Raw genomic sequence first — 24,592 nt, 5'->3', positions numbered from 1 at the left:
CCCACAATCCTCTGGGGTCGAGAATTCCAAAGATTCCCAACCTCTCGAGTGAAGACATTCCTCCCCATCCCAGTCCAAAATGACCGCCCCCCCCTTACCCTGAGATTGTGTCCCCATGCAGTTTATATTCCCTGACTGGGGGAGACAGTCCCTCAGCGACTATGTTTCAGTCAGATCCCCTATTCAAAACTCCAGAGAATATCAACCTCCAATTTACACAGCTTCACAGAACCATCCCTCATCCCAGGGTTCAATCTGGTGACCCCTTGCTGCACCCCGTCCAAAGCAAATATATCTTTCCTCAAATATAGAAAACAAATGGGAATAGGGAGTGGGTGGGGGACAGGGGGAGTGGGCGGGGAGGGGGGAGCGGGGGTTGAGTGGGTGGGGGACTGGGGGCAGCAGGTGGGAATGGGGAGGCAGCGGCTGGGGAATGGAGAGAGCGGGCGGGGGATGGGGCTGCGTTGGGGATTGGGGGAGTGGGTGGGGGACGGGGGTGCGTGCAGGACGGGGGAATGGGTGTGGGACGGAGGGAGCGAGGGTGGGACAGGGAGTGGGCTATGGCAAGGAGGATGAGAGTTTTAATATTGGGACCTCTGTGTTTCAGTTATTCCAACAAGGGTTGCTTTCAAAGCTTGTTGTTGGATGTTACGGTGCTTTGGGATGTTGGCACATGTACAGCGACACAGATACACTAACCCATATAGAAAGAGACAGACACACAGGCGTGTACGCACATATGTATGACATAAATGTGCTCATAGACACAGGCATGTATGCACAGACATGTGACATGGATGTACACACAGATGTGTGACACATGTTCACACAGACGTGTGTCCAATACGTAGAGATAGATGCCACCAATGTAGAAGCCGCTGAAGATTTGACTGTTGTGTTGTACCACATGGTGAATCAGAGAGCAGCTTACTGCTGGTGAAGCTCCAGCTCTGATTATCAGCTCACCATCCCGTACACACTCTCATACACGCTGAATATTTTAAACCTTTACAAAGATTGGAAGGCTTTGTGTGTTTGTCTCAATTTCTGATCTCATGTCTTGCAGCCAATGTCCCCCTCCCCTGCCCCCGTCCCCTGCCCCCGTCCCCTGCCCCCGTCCCCTGCCCCCGTCCCCTGCCCCCGTCCCCTGCCCCCCTCCCCTGCCCGCTCTCCCTCCTCCACGCCAGCCCCCTCCCGCTCCGCCTACCCGCCCTCACCCCCGCCCTGCCTGCCTCTCCCCCGTTCCAGCTCTCTTTCTCTCTCCCTGTCTCTCCCTCTCCCTGTCTCTCCCTCTCCCTGTCTCTCCCTCTCCCTGTCTCTCCCTCTCCCTGTCTCTCCCTCTCCCTGTCTCTCCCTCTCCCTGTCTCTCCCTCTCCCTGTCTCTCCCTCTCCCTGTCTCTCCCTCTCCCTGTCTCTCCCTCTCCCTGTCTCTCCCTCTCCCTGTCTCTCCCTCTCCCTGTCTCTCCCTCTCCCTGTCTCTCCCTCTCCCTGTCTCTCCCTCTCCCTGTCTCTCCCTCTCCCTGTCTCTCCCTCTCCCTGTCTCTCCCTCTCTCGTTCTCTCCCTGTCTCTCTTTCTCTCCCTCTCTTTCTCTCTCTGTCTCTGTCTCTCTCTGTCTCTGTCTCTCTCTCTGTCTCTGTCTCTCTCTCTGTCTCTGTCTCTCTCTCTCTCTCTCTCTGTCTCTCTCTCTGTCTCTCTCTCTCTCTGTCTCTCTCTCTGTCTCTCTCTCTCTCTCTGTCTCTCTCTCTCTGTCTCTCTCTCTCTCTCTCTCTCTGTCTCTCTCTCTCTGTCTCTCTGTCTCTCTCTCACCGCCCCCTCTACACTGACACATCCACTCCTCGAATTGTAGCTTCAAAGGCTGCTGTGTTTTAATTACCCATGCGAAATGCAAATTTTAAATAAGGATTGGGCAGTTTGTGTAGACAATGAGAGGAGCAGTGTTTTTCTATTTAGGGGTGAGTGTGTAGAGGATGAGAGCGTTCGCACTCAGTTCCACATTGATATGCAATGAACACCTGGCAGTGAAAAGCAGCTCTCGCTGAGATTCGAACAGCACCAATGCCTCACTCTCCAGCTAGACAAACAGCATGTCCCAAACTGCAGCCTGCTGCTTTCAGTCAACAGAAAACAGTGACATTAAAACAACACAACAGTCTGGGACTCAGCCGATATTCAAACAAAAAACACTTGAACGTAAATAACATCTTCCTCCACCAGCCCACTGCAAAATGCTTCACATCCTCTCCGGAACTTTCCACAGTGAGGTCACTGCTGTAGAAAACACTGCAGCCACCTTGCACAGCAAGATCCCAATCAGCGATGTGACAATGACCAGATCAGTTGTTATTCTGGTGTATCAAAAGTCCCCTTCCACAAATCCCTTACATCCTCAGCACTCACCCTCTGACAGTGCGGCACTCCCTCAGCACTGACCTCTGACAGTGCGGCACTCCCTCAGCACTGACCTCTGACAGTGCGGCACTCCCTCAGCACTGACCCTCTGACAGTGCAGCACTCCCTCAGTACTGACCCTCTGACAGTGCGGCACTCCCTCAGTACTGACCCTCTGACAGTGCGGCACTCCCTCAGCACTGACCCTCTGACAGTGCGGCACTCCCTCAGTACTGACCCTCTGACAGTGCGGCACTCCCTCAGCACTGACCCTTTGACAGTGCGGCACTCCCTCAGCACTGACCCTCTGACAGTGCGGCACTCCCTCAGCACTGACCCTTTGAGTGTCAGCCACAATTTTTCTGCTCAGTGGGACTTGCACAATTTAATAATAATGGATAAAAGCAAATTACTGCGGATGCTGAAATCTGAAACCAAAGGAGAAAATGCTGGAAAACCTCAGCAGCTTTGGCAACATCTGTAAGGAAGGAAAAAGTCTAGAAGTTCTGACAAAGGGTCATGTGGACCTGAAACGTCAGCTGTTTTCTCTCCTTACAGACACTGCCAGATCTGCTGAGATTTTCCAGCATTTTCTTGTTGCATTAATGATAATGGTCCTGTTGTTGCTGGTTCTTTTCCCAGTGCGTCACTGCGCCATGGTTGTTTGATGTTTGAAGAATTGTGCATATGCGCGTGTGTCCTGTATGTATCTTCTACAGTGTTGTATGATTACGTCACTGAGTCAGAATCCTAGAGCTCCCTCCCTCACGGCACCCTGGGAGCACCTTCACCACACGGGACTGAAACTGTTCAAGAAGAAACCCCATCACCACCTTCTCAAGGGCCGTCTTGGAATGGACAGTAAATGTCAGCCTTGCCAGAGACCCCGAAAGTCCCAGACAACAATGAACAAATTCAAGAGTTTGCTGCTTTTAATCATGTATCACCGGCTTAATTTTGGGACAGGTACCTTTTGGATGGTCCGGAGACGAGCAGTGAAGGTTCTGACATGGAGGAGGAAGATTCCACTGACCGCCTGTCATCTCGGTCTGATGCTGCCTTGGGTAGAAAGGTATATGTGTGTGTCCATGAACAAAATCAGGCGGAACCCCCCATTCACCACCGCACCCCCCCCCCCCCCGCCGCAACCAATCGAGTCTGTTACATAGGAACAGAAGAAGGCCCCATTCACCCTGCCGCCCCCCCCCCCCCCCCCGTCCCCCAAGCCTGTAACACAGGAACGGGAGGAGGCCCCATTCAGCCTCTCGAGCCTGTTACACAGGAACAGGGGGAGGCTCCATTCAGCTCCCTCAAGCCCATCCTGCCATTCACTATGATTGTAAGAAGTTTCTCAATACCAGGTTAAAGTCTAACAGGTTTACTTGGTAGCATGGGCTTTCAGAGCACTGCCCCTTCATCAGGTGAGTGGGAGTTGTGTTCACAAACAGGGCATATGTAGACACAGACCCAACTGCAAGATAATGGTTGGAATGCGATTCTTTACAGGTAATCAAGTCTTTACAGGTACAGACAATGTGAGTGGAGAGAGGGTTAAGCACAGGTTAAAGAGATGTGTATTGTCTCCAGACAGGACAGTTCGTGAGATTTTGCAAACCCAGGCAAATTGTGTGGGTTACAGATAGTGTGACATGAACCCAAGGCTGTCCTCATGTGCGGAACTTGGCTTTCAGTTTCTATTGGATATTCCTCTATACCATATCACTTCTTACTCATTTAATTGTCTAAATGCTTTTTAAAAAACATTGTATCCACCTCTACTACTACTTCTAGCAGCTTGTTCCAGACACTCACCACTCTCTCTGTGAAAAAATTGCCCCTCTGGACCCTTTTGTATCTCCCTTCTCACCATAATGCTATGCCCTTTAGTTTTAGACTCCCCTATCTTTGGGAAAAAATGTTGACTATCTCGCAGATCTATGCCCCTCATTATTTTATAGACCTCTATAATATCGCCTCTAAGTCTCCTATGCCCCAGAGAAAAAAGTCCCAGTCTATCCAGCCTCTCCTTATAACTCAAACTTGAGGCTGTCTATGATCATGTGCTGCAGAGTGGCATATTGGAAAGTCCAGGGCTACATCCTGGGAGGGGTCAGCCTGGTGCAATGAGGAAAGGTCACAGTCTAAGGTCCTCCTGCTATAATAATGCTTTGGTGGTGTTTCTGAATGATGCTGAGAGGTTGTTTTCCCTTTGTAGGAGAGTCTGGGACCAGAGGGAATACCTCAAAGGGGGTCATTGAACACCGAGATGAGGAATTTCTTCTCTCAGAGGGAGGTGAATCTGTACAATTCTTTACCACAGAGGGCTGTCGACACTGGGTCATTAATCATAGAATCCCCACAGTGAAGAAGGAGGCCATTCAGCCCATCCAGTCTGCACTGACAACAATCCCACCCAAGCCCTATCTCCGCAACTCCACGTTTTTATCCTTCTAGTTCCCCAACACTAAGGGCAAATTTAGCATGACCGATCAACCTTACCTGCACATCTTGGGACATTGAGGGATAATTTAGCATGGCCAATTCACGTAACCTGCACATCTTTGGACTGTGAGAGAACCGGAGCACCCGGAGGAAACCCACGCTGACACAGGGAGAATGTACAGACTCTGCACAGACTGTGACCCCAGGCCGGAATTGAAACAGTGTCCCTGGCACTGTGAGGCAGCAGTGCTAAGTATCTGCCGCCCCCCTTAAGTATGTTTAAGGCTGAGATTGACATTTTTAATCAGTAAGAGAGTGGAGGGGTTATGGGGATAAGATGGGAGAGTGGAGTTGAGGATTATCACATCAATCACTCACATCTCATCAAATAGCAGAGCAGATTTGATGGGCTGAATGGCCTACATCTGCTACTATCTCACGGTCTTCGACATGTTTTATGACTTATTGTAGGTGTCATGAGCCACGTCTCATAGTATATTAAGAGAAACCAATCACATCATTAAAACATTCAGTACTGAACTTCTGAATAAAGTATACTTTTGGGAGCAATTGGTGGGGTAAAAGCAGCCAGTTACTTTAGAGACACAGGATAGGTTTGATGGGCCAAATGGCCGTATGTTTGTACTATTGTCTGTGTTCCAGTCTGTGATACGGGCTCTGTTTCTGATCCTGACCTGGGAGTGTTGTTACCAATCTCTGTGCTCCGCCACTGCAGGTCTCACCGGAGCAGCTTCGCAAACCGCCCGCTAAGGAGCCCAGAACCAATCCCCGGCAGGAGGAGACATGGCGATCCGGCCAGGAAGAGGAGGAGGTGGGAGCCAGTACCTCCCGGAGCGCACCTAGACCTCTGACCCCAGATGAGGACTACGGAGGCTCCACGGATGAAGATTCACCAGGTTCAGAGTCTGGCGGGGGGGCGGGGGGGGGGGGGGGGGGCGATCTATTATTGTCACACGTATTAACGTACAGTGAAAAGTATTGTTTCTTGCGCACTATACAGACAAAACATACCATTCATAGAGACAGAAAGGAGAGAGTGCAGAATGTAGTGTTATAGTCACAGCTTGGGCGTGGAGAGTGATCAACTAAATGCAATGCAGGTCCATTTAAAAGTCTGATGGCAGCAGGATTGCACTTGAGCTTTATCACCTCTCTAACCTCCTTGCTGTCCTTGGAGCAGAGAAGATTCAGGGGGAGATTGAATCAAGGTGATCAGAATCACAAGGTGGGGTGGTTTGGCTGGAGTGAATGAGGAGAAAATGTTTCCAGTGACAGGATACTTGGTAACCAGAGGGGACGCAGATTGAAGACAATTCGGAAAAGAATCGGGAGGGGGTGTTGAGGGGGAAGATGAGGAGAATTTTACTTTTTACACATGGTGAGTTGTTGTGATCTGGAAGGTCATAGAATCCTTACAGTGCAAAAGAAGGCGATTTGGCCCATCGAGTCTGCTCCGAGAACAATCCCACCCAGGCCCTATCCCTGTAACCTGCATATTTCCCCTGTTAATCTCCCTGAAACTAAGGGTCATTTTAGCGTGGCCAATCAACCTAACCTGCAATCTTTGGACTGTGGGAGGAAATCGAAGCACCTGGGCAAAACCCACACAGACACGGGGAGAACATACAAGCTCCACACAGACAGTGACCCAAGCTGGGAATCGAACCCAGGTCCCTGGCGGTGTGACACGGCAGTGCTAACCACTGTGCCACCGTGGCACTGCCTGAATGGATGTTGGCAGCAGATTCAGTAGGAACTTTCAAAAGGGGTAAACACCGGAGGGGGAAAAATGAGTGGGAATGTGGAGAGATGGGGTGTAATTCAGTCTTACAAGGAGCCAGCATGGGAATGATGGGCTGAATGGCCTTGTTCACTGCTGCAGCAGTTGTGCTTCTACACATGGTGTAAACTGAACTTCCTGTGATATCAAACTGAGATTTGATTTTTGTAAAGCTAGCTCACATCAAACATAGAACATTACAGCGCAGAACAGGCCCTTCGGCCCACGGTGTTGCGCCGACCAATTAAAAAGCAATGACCCTCTAACCTAAACCAATCCCTTTCCATCCATAAACCTATCCACGGATCTCTTAAACGCCCCCAAACTAGGCGCGTTTACAACTGCAGCAGGCAGGGCATTCCAATCCCTCACCACCCTCTGGGTAAAGAACCTACCTCTGACATCTGTCCTATAACTACCCCCCCTTAATTTAAAGCTATGCCCCCTCGTGCTAGCTTTCTCCATCCGAGGAAAAAGGCTATCACTGTCCACCCTATCTAAACCTCTAATCATCTCATATCTTATAAACAAGCCCGGTGATTCCAAGGTGTGAAAGTGGATTCTTCGTTTAGTTTGTTATTTCTTTGTGTTTTGAAGCAGTTGGTGGGAAGAGTTTTGACGATGACTCTGGCTGTGACACAGAGGATGAACTCAAGAGGTGGGTGTATTTTGTGATAAACCCGGCACGTCAAGCTGCTGAGCTGTAACTTGCGTTTATATAGCAGCCAGATTGCAGTAAAACACTTCACAGCGGAGAGGATTTGACCCCTGCCGTACGGGGAGATCAAACAGATCAGTTTTCACAAGCATTCTATTGGACAGAGAGGTGGAGAGATTTAGGGAGGGAATTCTGGAGCTGAGGGCTCCCCCCCAGGCTGCTGAAGGCATGGTCGCCAATGGCGGAGCAATGGGAATTGGGGGATGATCAATAGACCAGAATTGGAGGAGCGCAGAGATCTCAGAGAGTTGTAGGAGCTGGAGGAGGTTATGGAGATAGGGACGGGTGTAGGGACTGGAGGAGGTTACAGAGATAGGGACGGTTGCAGGGGTTGGAGGAGGTCACAGAGATAGGGAGAGCTGTAGAGGCTGGAGGAGGTTACAGAGATAGGGAGGGATATAGGGACTGGAGGAGATTATAGAGTTAGGGAGCATTGTAAGGGTTGGAGGATGGAGAGGTCTCTACAAGCCTCCCTATCTCTGTAATCTCTGCCAGCCCCCTGCAACCTTCCGAGATTTCTGCACTTCTCTAATACCGGCCTCTTGAGCATCCTCCAATTCCCATCTCTCTGCCATTGGCAGCCGTGCCTTCAGCTGTCTTTGGGAGGATCTAAGCTCTGCAATTCCCTCCCTAAACTGCTCCACCTCTCTTTCTTCTTTAAAGATGCTCCTTACAATCCAATCTATTTGATCGAGCTTTTGTTCCCCTGTCCCCAATATCTCCTTACATATGCTCAGTGTCAGAATTCTAGTTGATATTTCTATTGTGCCAGGGAAGTGGATTTACCACGTGGGAGATGTTTCCAGCTGCCAGTTTCTGTGTGTGATGAGCTTGTGTGTCTTTGAGCTGTTGTTCTTGCCAGTGTGGATTTTACTCGGCTGAAATTCTCTCACTACCCAGGGTACAGGAGCACCATCAGAAGAAACACAAGGCGCTGACAACAGAAGAGAGTGATCCTTATGCCGGCTCCACAGATGAGAATACAGATGTGGAGGAGAGTACTAGCGGAGATGTGGAACTGCCCATCCCTGAGCTCCCTGGTGAGTCCTCCTCTCTCTGGGGTCCCTAAGAGTCGACACTGGGCAAAGATTTATCCCAAACCCCCGGTGATGGGTCCAGGGAGAAGGTGCCACCCAGTCTCCGTCTCAGGATGGCTGACCCATGTTTGTTCTCCACCTGAGTCTTGTTGAGGCAAATAGAAAAGAGCACAGGAACAGACCCTTTGGCCCTCCAAGCCCTCACGGATCATGATGCCTACCTAAATTAAAAGCGTGTGCACTTACAGAGTCCATATTCTTCTGTTCCCATCCTATTCCTGTATTTGTTTAGTTGCCCCTTAAATGCCGTGATTGTACCTGCTCCCACCACCTCCCCAGGCAGTGGGTACTAGACATTCACCACTCTCTGTGTAAAAGACTTGCCTCACACATCTCCTCTAAACTTTTCCCCCCGCATCTTAAACCTATGTCCCCTAGTACTTGACTTTTTTACCCTAGAAATGAGCAGCTGACTATCCACTCAGTCCATGCCACTGATAATCTTGTAGACCTCTATCAGGTCACCCCTCAACTCTGTCGTTCTAGTGAGAACAAACCAAGTTTATCCAGCTCTCGTCACAGCTAATCAACATCCTGGGAAACCTCTTTTGTACCCTCTCCAAAGCATTCACATCTTTTTGGGAGTGTCGATACGTTTAAGGGGGAAGCTGAATTTGATTTGATTTATTATTGTCACACATATTGGGACACAGTGAGAAGTATTTTTTCTTGTGTGCTATACAGCACACCGTTCATAGAGAAGGAAAGGAGAGGGTGCAGAATTTAGTGTTTTAGTCACAGGTAATGTTAGAGAAAGATCATCTTAATGTGAGGTAGGTCCATTCAAGAGACTGACAGCAGCAGGGAAGAAGCTGTTCTTGAGTCGGTTGGTACCTGACCTCAGACTTTTGTATCTTTTTCCCAATGGAAGAAGGTGCACGAGAGAATGTCTGGGGTGCATGGGGTCCTTAATTATGCTGACTGCTTTTCCTGAGGCAGCGGGAAGTATAGACAGGGTCAATGGATGGAGGCTGGTTTGCGTGATGGACTGGGCTACATTCACGACCTTTTGTAGTTTCTTGCAGTGTTGGTCAGGCCAGGAATCATACCAAGCTTGAAACATTCGAAACAAGTGAGGGAGAAAGGAATACAAGGATATGATGATGGGTGTGAGTTAAGAGGGGGATGGCTCATGTGGAGGTATTGTTTTCATTCATTATTGAATTGTGGGTGTTGCCCATCTCTAATTGCCCCTTGAGAAGGGATTCAGCGTTGGTGATGCCATTGAATGTCAAGGGGCAATGGTTAGATTCTCTCTTGTTGGAGTTGGTCATTGCCTGCACTGGTGTGGTCTGAATGTTACTTGTGTCTTAATCTGTGTGAGCCTGGATGTTGTCTGGGTCTTGTGTTCCTAGTAAGAGGTCTCACAACACCAGGTTAGAGTCCAACCAGTTTATTTGATAGTAATCTTACCGGCATCTCTACATCTTGTGTTCCTACCAGCATTGATTGGATGGAATGAATGGCCTAAACATGTGCCATAAATCCTACATAAAGGGATACAATTAATGATGTGGCTACAGTTTGGAAGTGAAGTAGTTAATTAGTTAAATTGTGCTTTGGGATGTCTAAAGGATATGTCTGGCGCTAAGTAAATGCAAGTTTGAGACTTTTGTTATCATCGTGTGTTATAGTTAGCATCACAATAACATATCCTGATCTGTCTTTGTGAAGAATATTGCACAGCTGCAACTTTTAATTTTTTTATGCTTTGATTAAGGTGATAAAAGGGTTATTTTTCTCCAGTTCTCCCTGTACACTGTGTGTCGACCATCAAAGGACAGATTATTTTTCCTCTGGGTGTGTTTACTGGGGAAATTGGGTAGATAAGGAAATCTTGTCAAGTTGGCCTTCCATGTTTGATGTTATCTGACCAATTTGCTCAGGGCATGGCTTTTATTCAAATCATTTTTATTTTGAAAGTAGTGTAAAGATTTTGCAGTGAGCACAGTGACTGGTGCTGAGGGTAGCTTGTGACAGTGGCTCAGGGGATTGGAACTGAATTCTGGACTGAACGCGGTGTGTGGTCAGGAACTTGTAACACCAGGACCGTTCCCCAAGTGTTAGGAGGAGATGATTAGGACAGGAATGTTTAGACTGAGGGAAGCAGTGCCTCAGCAGTGTCACTCGAAGAGCCTTGCGTTTATAAAGAAGGAACAGGCCCTTTGGCCCACTGAGCCTGCACTGACACATGACACCTTCCTAAACTGAAGACCTTTTGCCTCCAAGTAGTCCACTTCCCTCTGTTCCCTGCCCATGCAGAGGAATATTTGAAAAGGGAAGATCATGAGGGTTGAAGGAAGGGAGGGAGGTGGAATGAATCTAGTTATCTGTTAAGATGCCTCTTAAATGTTGCTATTGTATCTGCTTCTACCACATCCTCTAGCAGTGCATTCCAACACTCACCACCCTCTTTAAAAAAAAAGTCCTGTCCCCCTCATCCCCTTTTAGGTTAAACCTGAGTCCCCTAATAATTGACATTTCTACTCTGGGAAAAAGACTCCAACTATCCATTCTATCCTTGCCTGTCATCATTTTGTAAATTATAGAGTAATGCTGACAGCAGGAAGCCCTTTGGCCCATCTTCCAAAGAACTAACCACCTAATCCCGCTTTTCCCCTGCCAAGCCAAGTTCCTTATTTCTCTGCATCAAAAGAACTGTCTTCACAGAATGGATGCACAAGGCCATTCAACTGGCTTTGTGAAGGACTTCACTGAATCCCACTGCCCTAACCACACCACCCCACCCCCACTCCCACTCCCACAGCTCTGTTCAATTTTCCTCTTCAGATAAGAATTCCTTTCTAATTGGATATTCTGAATTGAACCTTCAATTAATCCATGTCGCTAAACTCACTCCTCCCAGGAACCGTTCTCGTGTGAATTTTCCCTGCATCCGTGTGGAGTCTTCCCATTCTTCCTCAAGTGTGATTGCCAGTATGCTAGTTGAGGCTGAACTGATGTTTTTTAAGCAAGTTGAATATAGCCTCCTTGCTTTCGTATTTAATGCCCACATTAATTCACCCCAGGATGCTGTTTAGAACAAAGAACAACCCAGCACGGGAAACAGGCCCTTCGGCCCAACGAGCCCGCGCCGCCGCATCACCCTACACCTATTCTACCCTGCATGTCTACGAATGGAACCCTACTCAGTCAGATTCAGGGAAGAAATAGTGTCAATTTGGTAAAAACCGATTAGCCTAAGAGCACATCTTTGGGGTATGTGCTGAGTACTTCAGCATGAGCTGGCCGTTGAGGGCAGGACAGTTCTCTTCTGGTTATCGAAGGAATATTTGAGAAAGGAAAACCATTGGAATATTGAAGGAAGGGAGGGAGGTGGGATGAGTCTCGTCAGCTGTCTCGGAATATTCTGTGTGGGTGGAATAGCCTCTGGGAGATGGTGGAGGCAGAGACGGAGAAGGTGAATGATTTCAAAAGGAAATTGGATGGGAACTGGAGGGGATTGGGCGGCACAGTGGCTAGCACTGCTGCCTCACAGTTCCAAGGACTCAGTTCAATTCCCGGCTTGGGTCACTGTCTGTGTGAAGTTTGCATGTTCTTCCCGGCTGCTCGAGTTTCTTCCCAAAGTCCAAAGATGTTCAGGTTAGGTTGATTGGCCATGCTAAATTGACTATTTTCAGAGTGGTGGAAATAGCTGGGTCACAGGAACAGGGTGGGATTGTTGTCAGTGCAGGCTTGATGGGCTTAATGGCCTCCTTTGTACTGCAGGGATTCTATGAAATTAATTTGCTGGGAGGTCGGGGGAGAGACTGACTGGATTGTAGAGGGATGGCAGGGATTCAATGGACTAAATGGCCTTCACGTGCACTGGAAGGGCTTTAAACTGGAACCCAGTCACTGCGGAGTGGTTCCATCAATCATTTAAAGGGGGTGTGGAGGGGGAAGCTGGATAAATCCATGAGGGGGAAGGGGATTGAAGGATCTGGAGATGGGGGAGTGGGAGGAGGCTGGTGTGGAGCAGGAACAAGGGCAAGATGGGCTAACTGGCTGTATTGTGGAACAGATGTCTGCAACTCTAAAACATCTTTACATTCTTGTTCCATTCAGCTCTGATTTGGGAAATGACAGATTGGTCTTTACCCATTGTGCTGTTGGTTAATGAAAGGATCTGTGCAAATTTTCAGTGTATTTATTCCATATGGCGATGATCGGTGTTCTTGGACTCTGCATGTTACACTTTCCTCGCCAAATCCTTTGGCCTTACCGCCAGACCCCGCTACCCTGTCTTTCTCACCCTGCCTCTCGTCCATTCTGTTTTCGACAGACCTGTTCTTAGGCAAACGCTTCCTCTTGTACGGAAAGTTCCCCAGCGGCGAGCATCGCATTTTAACCCGATACATCACCGCCTTCAACGGGTGAGTAGTCTGTTGTGGGACAGTGGACTCCCAGTGACATTGGGTTTATTCGAGGGCAGCAGCCAACGTCGGAGCCCTAGCTCTGGGGGAGGGAGAGGGGATTTACACTCTGGACTCCCATGTCAGAAGGAGGTAGGTTCTGGGCAGAGGGACTGTAAGCTCTTGTGAACAAGGAGAAGGATTGAGAGCGAGCAGCAGTTCCTGTGCAGCGAGGTAGGAAGTGGACATGTTTCATCCCCTGGTAGATTTTGCAGATTAGTTGATGAGGTGTTAACAGCCCCCGTTAATGTTTCTCGTGGTATCCCAGCTCAGTCTGCCCTCCCTGACTGCCTGGTGTCATGAATCTCCCCGACTGTAGGTCCACTCAAAGCTTCTCCTGCTGGAAAATTAACTGCTTACTGCCGAGTCCAGACGTTCATGCCCTGCCAACTAGACCAGCAGTTATTTAGTAATCTTGAGCTTGTGGATGTTTAAATCCCTCCCCACCTTGGACTATTCTAGCTCCCTACAAGATGGGGCTTCTCTGAAAGTAGGATTTTTAAAAAGCGGACTGAGAGGAGGCCATTTGGCCCCTCGAGCCTGCTGTCCCATTTGGTGGATTCAGGGCTGACCTACTTCCTCAACTCAACCTGCTCACTCTATCCCCACATCCCTTAGTGCTCAGAAATCTATTGATACACTGGGGGCAGCATGGTGGACCTGGATTCTATTCCTGGCTTGGGTCACTATCTGTGTGGAGTTTTCTCCCCACATCTGCATGGGTTTCCTCTGGGTGCTTCAGTTTCTTTCCACAGTCCGAAAGATGTGCTGGTTAGGTGCATTGACCATGCTAAGTTCTTCCTCAGTGTACCCGAACAGGCGCCAGAGTGTAGCGACTCAAGGATTTTCACTTAATTGTGATGTTAATATAAGCCTACTTGTGACACTAACAAATAAACTTGAACTCAGTGAAGGGGCACCTGTAATTCCTCTTCTTTGGGAGAGAGAATTACAAAGATTCAGCACCCTCTGAGTGAAGACATTTATTTTAGTCTCGGTCCAAAATGGCTGCATGCTGAGCTGCGGCTGTGGGGAGGACACAGAGAGTTTGCAACGAGATATATAAAGTCAGGTTAAGTGAGTGGGTGACGTGATGGCACATGGAGTATAACTTGGGGAAGTGCGAAGTTACGCACTCTGGCCACAAGGTACGTTTTTAAAAGATGTGAAACTTTTAAATGCTGATGTCAGAGAGACGAGTGGAGGGGATGCAGGTGCAGCAAGCAAAATGAGGAAGGTAAATGTTGTGTTGGCCTTTCCCACGGGGGGCTAAAGTACAGGGATAAAGAAGTCCTGCTACATTTGTACAGGGTTTTGGTGAGATCCCATCTGGAACAGTGCATGCTGTTTTGTTTTCTATATTTGAGGAAGGATATATTTGCTTTGGATGGGGTGCAGCAAGGGGTCACCAGATTGAACCCTGGGATGAGGGATGGTTCTGTGCAGCTGTGTAAATTGGAGGTTGATATTCTCTGGAGTTTTGAATAATGAGAGGGGATCCGACTGAAACATAGTCGCTGCGGGACTGTCTCCCCCAGTCAGGGAATATAAACTGCATGGGGACACAATCTCAGGATAAGGGGGGCGGGGGGGGGCGGTCATTTTGGACTGGGATGGGGAGAAATGTCTTCGTTTGAAAGGTTGGGAATCTTTGGAACTCTCTACCTCAGAGGATTGTGGGTGCTTCCAAGGTCAAACACATTTCAGACTGGGATGGACAGAGCTCTGGGAAAAAAGCAAATTACTGCGAATGCTGGAATCTGAAACCAGAAGAGAAAATGTGGAAAATCTCAATAGGTCTGGCAGCATCTGTAAGAAGAGAAAAGAGCTGACATTTCGAGTACTGATGACCCTTTGTCAAAGCATCATCTGGACTTGAAACGTCAGCTCATGTCTCTCCTTACAGATGCTGCCAGACCTGCTGAGATTTTCCAGCATTTGCTGTTTTAGATTTGGTCCCTCCGGGAATTACAGATTATGGGGAACGGGCGGGAAAACGGGAGTTGAGATCCAAGATGAGCTTTGATAGTACTGAATGGCGGAGCAGGCTTGATGGGCCGAATGGTCCACTCCTGCTGCTATTTCTAGCAGGAGGTCTCTCCGCTCGTCGAGTCCACTGAGACATAAAGAACAAAGAACAACACAGCACGGGAAACAGGCCCTTCGGCCCAATGAGCCTGCGTCGCCATCTTAACAATGTATTTTTCCTATACCTCCCTTGACCCGTGTCTATGCTTATGGTACCCCCATTGGAAACCAGATTCAGGGGAGAATAATTTAGGGACAATTTGTTACACCAATCAGCCTAAGAGCACATCTTCGGGTGTGGGAGGAAACCGGACCACCCGGAGGAAACCCACTCAACCACAGGGAGAATGCGCAAACTCTCACAGACACTGGCCCAAATCCATGTATCTGCACAGCTAGCAGTGATAGTCACTGAGCTGTTGTGGTGCCCATCTGCTGGTCCAGTTTTAAGCATACACAAACAACGCGAAGTACTCTTGAAACATCCAAGAGCTGCCCACGCACGACCCACTGTTTGCATGTCCCTCGTTAGACAACAAGGTGGACCGATGCACCTGCGGAGTAAAAGAGACAAAACATCAACACATGTAGCATTGGATTTCCAGGAATGTCCCGAGTCTCTGACCCTTATTTAAAACCATCTCCTATAACTCTCCATCCCTGTTTCGCTCATGTGCCTATCTAAGTAAACCTTAAACAAGTCCAGCGTGCCTGCCTCCACCACCTTACTTGGTAGTGCATTCCATATCTCCACGACCCCCTGTGTGAAAAACCTCCCTCTAGCATCCAAATTATACTTCTCCCCCCTCACCCTAAGCTCGTGGCCCCTCATGATATTTGTCTCCAATCTAGGAAAAAGCCTGCCACTGTTTATCTATACCCTTCATTATTTTATACACCTCTATCAGATCCCCCCTTAATCTCCGTCTTTCTAACGAAAAGAGCCCCAGTTTACCCAATCTTTCCTCATAACCCAGTCCTTCCATACCAGGCAGCATCCTGGTAAACCTCCTCTGCACTCTCTCCAGGGTCTCCACGTCCTTCTGGTAGTAAGGTGACCAGAACTGGACGCAGTACTCCAAATGTGGTCTAACCAACATTCTGTACAACTGTAGCATTAGACGCCAGCTCTTATACTCTATACCCCTTCCTATAAAGGCTAGCATACCGTAAGCTTTCTTCGCAATCTTCTCCACCTGAGTTGCCACCTTCAGAGACTTGTGCACTTGCACTCCCAGGTCCCTCTGCATTTCTGTACTCTTAATAGGTCTACCCTTTATCATGTAACTCCTCCCTGCATTATTCCTTCCAAAATGCATCACCTCGCATTTATCAGGATTAAATTCCATCTGCCATTTATCTGCCTTATATACCAGCCTATCTATATCCTGCTGTGTCACCTGACACTCCTCCTCACTATCCGCCAATCCTGCCATCTTTGTGTCATCTGCAAACTTGCTGATCACACCACATACGCCCTCTTCCAAGTTGTTTATATATATTACAAATAGAAGAGGTCCCAGTACTGAGCCCTGCAGCACACCACTGGTGACAGACCTCCAGCTGGAAAAGGACCCTGCCACTACTACTCTCTGTCTCCTGTTGCCTAGCCAGTTTTCAATCCATCTAGATTGTCACACCATGGCAGGAGAAACCGAGGAGTGAAGAGGTTTATAAAATGGAGCACCAGAATGCTGACCTGGTGTGTTTTTCCAGCCATGCCACACCTGGTGCAGATCGTGCCAATCCCAGAAAATTGTGCGCGGGCTTAAAAATGGGATTTGTGCCTGGCGCCTGACAGTTTACAATCTTCCCAGACCCTTTCTATTGGTGCAAACCAGATAGCGCCAAAAGGGCCGTGAGTCGAATTGGCATGAGATTGACTGGATTTCAAACTCATTAGCGTGTTCGGTACGTGATTGCTCCCCCCCCCCTCCCAAAATGTTCCCATCTCTCCAGCGGAACGTCACACGGGTGCAAATCACTACTGGTCCATTGAAGTGTGATCCAGGCAGTAGAATTGCAAGAGCGAGCGAGGAGGTATGAACCGCTTAGTGCCAACCTACAGGATGCAAAAGAGTATGTCAGATATTGCATCGTGTGGGGAGGGTGGGGGCCCTTCAAGGTCAATTTAAGGGGGAGTCAATTTAGAACAGAGTTGAACATAAGAAATAGGAGCAGGAGTAGGCCATCTAGCCCTTCGAGCCTGCCCCGCCATTCGATAAGATCATGGCTGATCTGTCGTGGCTCAGTTCCACCTTCCCGCCCTCTCCCCATAACCCTTAATCCCCTCTCTTATCAAAAACCCATCAACCCGCGTCTTAAAAATATTTAGCGAGGCAGCCTCCACCACTTCAACGGGCAGAGAATTCCAGAGATTCACCACCCTTTGAGTGAAGAAGTTCCTCCTCAACTCCGTTCTAAACCTCCCCCCCTTTATCTTGAGGCTGTGCCCCCTAGTCCTACTGTCTTTTTTGAGCAGGAAGAGTCTCTCCACTTCTATCCTATCCATCCCATTCATCATCTTATACGTCTCAATGAGATCTCCCCTCATTCTTCTAAACTCCAACGAGTACAAGCCTAGTTTATTCAGCCTCTCCTCATAGCTCAACCCCCTCAACTCCAGTATCAGCCTAGTAAACCTCCTCTGCACTCCCTCCAAGACCAAAATATCTTTGCGCAGGTGCAGCGCCCAAAACTGCACACAGTACTCCAGCTGCGGCCTCACCAATGCCCTGTACAGCCGCAGCAAGACCTCCCTACTTTTATATTCAATCCCCCTCGCTATGAAGGCCAGCATCCCATTCGCCTTCCTGACCACCTGCTGCACCTGCAAGCTGGGTTTTTGCGACTCATGCACAAGGACCCCAAGGTCCCTCTGCACCGTCGCCTGCTGCAGTTTTTCGCCACGTAAGTAATAGTCCTTCCTACCATTCTTCCTACCAAAGTGGACCACCTCACACTTGCCAACATTAAATTCAATTTGCCATTTTCTGGCCCATTCGCCCAGCCTATCTAGATCCTTCTGCAGACTCTCCACACCCTCCGCACAATTTGCCATTCCCCCAATCTTGGTGTCATCAGCAAATTTCGACACCCTGTACTCGGTTCCCTCCTCCAGATCATCTATATAAATGGTAAAAAGCTGAGGCCCCAGCACCGACCCCTGGGGCACTCCACTAGTCACCATCCGCCAATCCGAATAGCACCCGTTGACCCCCACTCTCTGCCTCCTATTTGACAACCAATCCTCTATCCACGCTAACACCCTACCCCCAACTCCATGTCCCTCGACCTTCTGCAATAACCTCTTGTGAGGTACTTTGTCAAACGCCTTCTGAAAATCCAGAAAGACCACATCCACCGGCTCTAGTGAATCTTTGGAATTCTCTGCCCATTGAAGCAGTGGAGGCTACCTCGTTAAATGCATTTAAGTCACAGGTAGATAGGTTTCTGACTAATAAGGGGATTAAGGGTTGTGGGGAACAGGCGGGTAAGTGGAATTGAATGACTATCAGATCAGCCATGATCTTATTGAATGGCGGGGCAGGCTCGAAGGGCTAGATGGCCTACTCCTGCTCCTATTTCTTATGTTCTTAGATACCTGTCCCTGTATCCCATGAGCCTTAACCTTTTCTACCAGCCTACCGTGAGGGACTTTGTCAAACGCCTTACTGAAATCCATATAGACGAATCAACGGCTCGTCCTTCGTCAACCGTTTTTGTCACCTCCTCAAAAAATTCTACCAGATTCGTAAGGCAAGACCTCCCCTGAACAAAGCCATGCTGCGTATCCCTAATCAGATCGCAATGCTCCAAATGCTTGTACATCCTATCCCTAAGAATTTTTTCCAACAACTTTCCTACCACTGACGTCAAACTCACCGGCCTATAATTACCAGGGTTATCCCTACTGCCCTTTTTAAACAGCGGTACCACATTAGCTATCCTCCACTCCTCTGGGACCTCACCTGTTTCCAAAGAAGAGACAAAGATTTGCGTCAGAGGCCCTGCAATTTCATCTCTTACTTCCCTAAGCAGCCTGGGATAAATGCCATCAGGCCCCGGAGCTTTATCAGTTTTTATGCTGCCTAAAAACCTTAACACTTCCTCCCTCGTAATGGATATTTCTTTCAACTGGTCTACAGCTCCCTCCAAGACATTACAAGACACCAAGCCCCGGCGCCAAGTATTCGTTCAGGATCTCCTCCATTCCCTCAAACTCTATGCACAGTTCACCTCCTTTTGTCCCTAAGAGGACCGATTTTCCCTCTAACCACCCTTTTTTGTTCCTAATATAAGAATAAAATGCATTTGGATTTTCCTTAATCCTATCAGCCAAAGCAATTTCATGCCCCCTTTTCGCCCTTCTAACTCCCCTTCTGAGCTCCCTCCTGGTCTCTCTATATTCCTCCAGTGCTCTCTCTGTTCCCAGTTGCTTAGACCTAACATATGCCTCTCTCTTCTTCCTGACCAAGTCCTCAATATCCCCTGTAATCCACGGCTCTCTAATCCTGCCTTTCCCATCCTTCCTCTTTACCAGCACATGTCTTTCCTGCAACCTTTTCAGTTTTCCCTTGAAAGCCTCCCACTTGCCAACCGTGGACTTACCCGCTAACAGCCTCTCCCAATCAGTGTCCATCAGCTCCTTCCTAATACGGATATAGCTTGCATTCCCTCAGTTCAGCACCCTCCACTTCGGACAGCACTCATCCTTTTCCATTTTTATCCTAAAGTAGACAGACTTGTCACTGTTAGCCACATGTTTGCCTACTGCAACCTCAACCACCTGACCTGGCTCATTACCCAAAACTAAATCCAGTATAGCCCCCTCCCTAGTCGGGCTAGTTACGTACTGCTCCAAGGACCCTTCCATCACACATTTTACAAATTCCTCCCCATCCGAACCCCCAGCTCCAGGCACCTTCCAATCCACCCCAGGAAGATTAAAGTCACCCACTACAACAACCCTATTCTTTCTGCACCTATCTAAAATGTCTTTACATATGCCTTCTTCCACTGCCCTTGGGCTGTTGGGTGGCCTATAGTATACCCCTAGCATAGTAATCGCTCCCTTCCTATTCCTCAACTCCACCCACAGCGACTCAATCCCTAACTCCTCCATATTATCCTCCCTCTGCACTGCTGTGATGTGCTCCTTAACTAGCAATGCCACCCCACCACCTCTCTTCAACCCTCCTCTGTCACACCTAAAACACTTATACCCAGGAATATTTAGCTGCCAGTCCTGCCCTTCCTTTAACCATGTCTCTGTCAGTGCCACCACATCTAAATTCCTCATGAACATCAAGGCCCTAAGCTCATCTGTTTTACCCGTTACACTCCTCGCATTAAAACAGACGCAATCCAAACCTCGAGGCCCACTCGGATCCTCCTTCCCCCGGATAATTTTCCTTTCAACCAAACCTACCCTGTCACCCAACTCGCTCCCAATCCCAGTGCCTAATGAGCTATCAGTCTCATCCCCACCCCCCCCTCCCTATTAGTTTAAACCCTGCCGAAACACTCCAGCTAACCTCCCAGCTAAGATATTTGTCCCCCTCCCATTTAATTGTTCCCCGTCCCTCCTGTACAGGTGCCCTTCTCTCACAAGTACTTCCCAGTGACATGTGATGACTCTGTGGCTAATCTTCTAGATTGGCTGCATGCTGTCGATTTGAAGCCTGCTGTCTAACCAACATCCTTTTCTGCCTCATTGCGCAGCGTTCTGGAGGAGTACATGACAGAGGCAGTGAACTACGTGGTCACTGCCGAAGAATGGGACGATCGATTTGATGAGGTGAGACAGGACAAGGATAGGGACTGGGCAGTTCTGTGGGTTCGGACATGGAGCAGTGAATTAGGCGCTTAGACAATTGAGCCCCTTGAGCCTATCCCACCACAACTGCCTCTCCCAAAGCTTTTTGGTTGAGGGTTTCCCCTCTTTAAATGGATTGGAAATCAGGCCCCCGCCTGCCCCCCAACCTCTCCAGCTGCACAACAACATTATCAGTTTATTTGTAGTACTCAGCTTGAATCTTGATGAACAGAGAAACATGTTGCTGAAGTTTTGTACCTTCAACTCATCAGGACTAATTTCAAATATTAGCAACAATTTTTACACCACAGGAAGAAAGGGTGCTGATTAGTTGCCAGGTCGATTCTAATCGGCTGAAGCATTGCCATGGTTTCATGTGCTTTTTTGACAGTCCAACGTCCCCTCAGTACTGACCCTCTGACAGTGCGGCACTCCCTCAGTACTGACCCTCTGACAGTGCGGCACTCCCTCAGTACTGACCCTCTAACAGTGCGGCACTCCCTCAGTACTGACCCTCTGACAGTGCGGCACTCCCTCAGTACTGACCCTCTGACAGTGCGGCACTCCCTCAGTACTGACCCTCTGACAGTGCGGCACTCCCTCAGTACTGACCCTCTGACAGTGCGGCACTCCCTCAGTACTGACCCTCTGACAGTGCGGCACTCCCTCAGTACTGACCCTCTGACAGTGCGGCACTCCCTCAGTACTGACCCTCTGACAGTGCAGCACTCCCTCAGTACTGACCCTCTGACAGTGTGGCATTTGCTCAATATGTGGCATGGAGGTACAGTGGTTAGCACTGCTGCCTCACAGCACCAGGGACTGGGGTTAGATTCCCAGTTTGGGTCACTGTCTGTGCGGAGTTTGCACATCCTCCCCGTGCCTAGGTGGGTTTCTGCCAGGTGCTCTGATTTCCTTCCACAGTCCAGTGGTGTGCGGCTTAGGTGGATTGGCCATGCTAAATTGTCCCTTAGTATCAGGGGGATTAGCAAGATAAATGAGGGTTGTGGCAATAGGGTCTGGGTGGGATTGTGATTGCTTTGGACCTGATGGGCCGAATAGCCTCCCACATACAAGGATTCTATGAGTACTGAACTTCTGGCAATTCAGTCAAGGGAGGGTAGGGTGTTGATATTTGGTTTTGGAAAGCAGGGCTGTGCAAAAGTATGAAAGGAACTCCCCTCAGAACTGATTCCATGATCTGACCCTCTCTCTATCTCTCCTCCCCACTCCGTCTCTCTCTCTTCCCCCCGTTTGTCTCTCTCTTCCCCTGTCTGTCTCTCTCTCCCCCTCTCTGTCTCTACCCCGCTCTGTCTCTCCCCCCCCGTCTCTCTCTCTCTCTCCTCCCCCCTCCGTCTCTCTCTCCTCCCCCCTCCGTCTCTCTCTCCTCCCCCCTCCGTCTCTCTCTCCTCCCCCCTCCGTCTCTCTCTCCTCCCCCCTCCGTCTCTCTCTCCTCCCCCCTCCGTCTCTCTCTCCTCCCCCCTCCGTCTCTCTCTCCTCCCCCCTCCGTCTCTCTCTCCTCCCCCCTCCGTCTCTCTCTCCTCCCCCCTCCGTCTCTCTCTCCTCCCCCCTCCGTCTCTCTCTCCTCCCCCCTCCGTCTCTCTCTCCTCCCCCCTCCGTCTCTCTCTCCTCCCCCCTCCGTCTCTCTCTCCTCCCCCCTCCGTCTCTCTCTCCTCCCCCCTCCGTCTCTCTCTCCTCCCCCCTCCGTCTCTCTCTCCTCCCCCCTCCGTCTCTCTCTCCTCCCCCCCCGTCTCTCTCTCCTCTCCCCCTCCGTCTCTCTCCTCCCCCCCTCCTTCTGTCTGTCTGTCTCTCTCTCTGCCCCCCTCTCTCTCTCTTTCTCCCCCCCTCCATCTTTCTCCCTCTCTCCTTCTGTCTGTCTCTGTCTCTTTTTATCTCTCTCGCTACCCCGCCACCCTCTGTCTCTCTCTCTCTCTCTCTATTCCTCTCTCTCCCCCACAGGCTCTGATGGAGAATTCAAATCTGGCCTTTGTCAAGCCGCGATGGGTTTATGTCTGCAATGAGAAGCAGAGATTGGTGCCCCACCAGCCCTACGTTGTGGTACCTCAGCTATAGCATTTGAAAAAACGTTCATCATTGCACAGTCGGCCTGGTGGAGAGGAATGGGGCTGAAGGCACAGGGACATCACCTCTGGCTGTACACACAAAGACCAGCCGTTCTGCAGTTCCCTTCTGGCTGGAGTGTGCAGCTGCTGAGGAGAGAATTAGAGGGTCAGAATGGAGCAGAGAGGGGCCATTTGGCCCATCAAATCACCGCACCAATCCAGTCAGTCCCCTTGCCCTATCCTGGCAAATTAATTTCCTTCCAGTTCCTATTCAGTTCACTTTTGAAATTGTTCATGGTCTCTTCCCTCTCCATCCTTCTTGGGCTCCCTCCCGTCCCTCGTGGACAATCAGTTCCAGGTCCGCTCAGAGTGAAAAAAGTTCTTGCTCACATTCCAACACACCTCCCACCCAAAACCTTCAATCCGTGATCCCCCCCACCCCCCCAGTCTCTGTTCACAAGAATCACACTTCTTTGTCTATCTTCTCAAAACCGGTCACCATCTTGTCCATCTCACTCAAGCTGTCCTTCAATCTCCTGCCCTGTACAGAGCATCCTAGAGAAAAGTGCAGAAAGAGGTCATTCAGCCCATCGTGTCCATGCTAGCTGGAACATAAAAAGAAACTAGACGCTCATTTAATCCCACCTTCACAGCACCTGGTTCTACAGTCTCACAGGTTACAGAATGTCAGCAGCAAATACATGTACATTTTCAATGAGTTCAACATATCAGCCTCAACTTAGAGTGGCACGGTAGCACAGTGGTTAGCACTGCTGCCTCAGCACCAGGGACCTGGGCTCGATTCCCGGCGTGGGTCCCTGTGTGGAGTTTGCATGTTCTCCCTGTTTCTGCGTGGGTTTCCTCTGGGTTTCCAGTTTCCTCCCACAGTCCAAAGATATACAGGTTAGGTGTATTGGCTGCTAAATTGCCCCTTAGTGTTCTGGGATGCATAGGTTAGAGGGATTAGCAGGTTAAATATGTGGGGTTGCAGGAATAGGGCATGGGTGGGATTGTTGACGGTGCAGACTTGATGGGTCAAATGGCTTCCTGCACTTTCAGGATTCTATGAAACACAGAGTTCCAGCATCCTCTGGGTGAAAAGGTTATTCCTCATGCCCCCTGGAATCCTTCCACCAATCTCCTTAAATCTGCTCTGTCCTGGTGTGATTGAGCCCTCAGCTTGAGGAGGCGGGTGGGGGAATGAGTCTTTCCTAGCTCGGTCTCTCATAATTTTGTACATCTCAATGAGGTCACCCCTCATCTCCATCCTGAGGTCACCTACCTGAAATCCCGGCTTCCCCAACCCAAGCCTTGTTACTGAAAGCTCCTCATCCCCGGCCATTCAGGTAAATCTCCATCTGCACCCTCTCCAGAACCTTGCCCCTGCCATGTACCAAACACCTCAGAAAGCTTCACTCCAAGGGAAAGGTTTAACGGAGTTCTGGGAGCCGGGCAGACTCCACCAATCTTGATCATTGACATGTGTATCCTTAGATACTTTCTGTTGTTTCTGCTTTTGATGTAAATAAATAAATTGGAGTTGAATTTTCAGACACTTTTGCTGACTCTGCTTCTTGTCAACTGTTTTGCCTGTATTTCTGGGGTTTCCGATTATCTCTTTGCCTGGACCATGGTGGTACAGTAGTTAGCACTGCTGCCTCACAGTGCCAGGGACCAGGGTTCGATTCCAGACACGTTGGCACAGTTGTTAGCACTGCTGCCTCACAGCGCCAGGGTCTGGGGTTCGATTCCAGAAACGGTGGCACAGTGGTTAGCACTGCTGCCTCACAGCGCCAGGGTCTGGGGTTTGATTCCTAGCTT

At 49.4% G+C, this 24,592-nt stretch overlaps 1 protein-coding gene across 1 annotated transcript in view; it reads left to right on the top strand.

The window, feature by feature from the left end:
- Nucleotides 1-24,329, top strand: part of LOC145338960 (DNA repair protein XRCC1-like) — a 47,014-nt gene extending 22,685 nt beyond the window's left edge. Inside the window, 7 exon segments of the mRNA XM_080183369.1 lie at nt 3,356-3,461; nt 5,568-5,748; nt 7,230-7,290; nt 8,251-8,390; nt 12,733-12,823; nt 20,615-20,690; nt 22,668-24,329. Coding sequence (XP_080039495.1) covers nt 3,356-3,461; nt 5,568-5,748; nt 7,230-7,290; nt 8,251-8,390; nt 12,733-12,823; nt 20,615-20,690; nt 22,668-22,781 — 769 coding nt within the window. The 3' untranslated portion in view covers nt 22,782-24,329.
- Nucleotides 24,330-24,592: the final 263 nt, after the last annotated feature.

The sequence above is a fragment of the Carcharhinus amblyrhynchos genome, unplaced genomic scaffold, assembly GCF_965287045.1.
Source record: "Carcharhinus amblyrhynchos unplaced genomic scaffold, sCarAmb.v2.hapA chromosome_270, whole genome shotgun sequence".
Lineage (NCBI taxonomy): Eukaryota > Metazoa > Chordata > Chondrichthyes > Carcharhiniformes > Carcharhinidae > Carcharhinus > Carcharhinus amblyrhynchos.
Note: the sequence above shows the minus strand (reverse complement) of the source record. Positions and strands in the feature narration are given on the sequence as shown.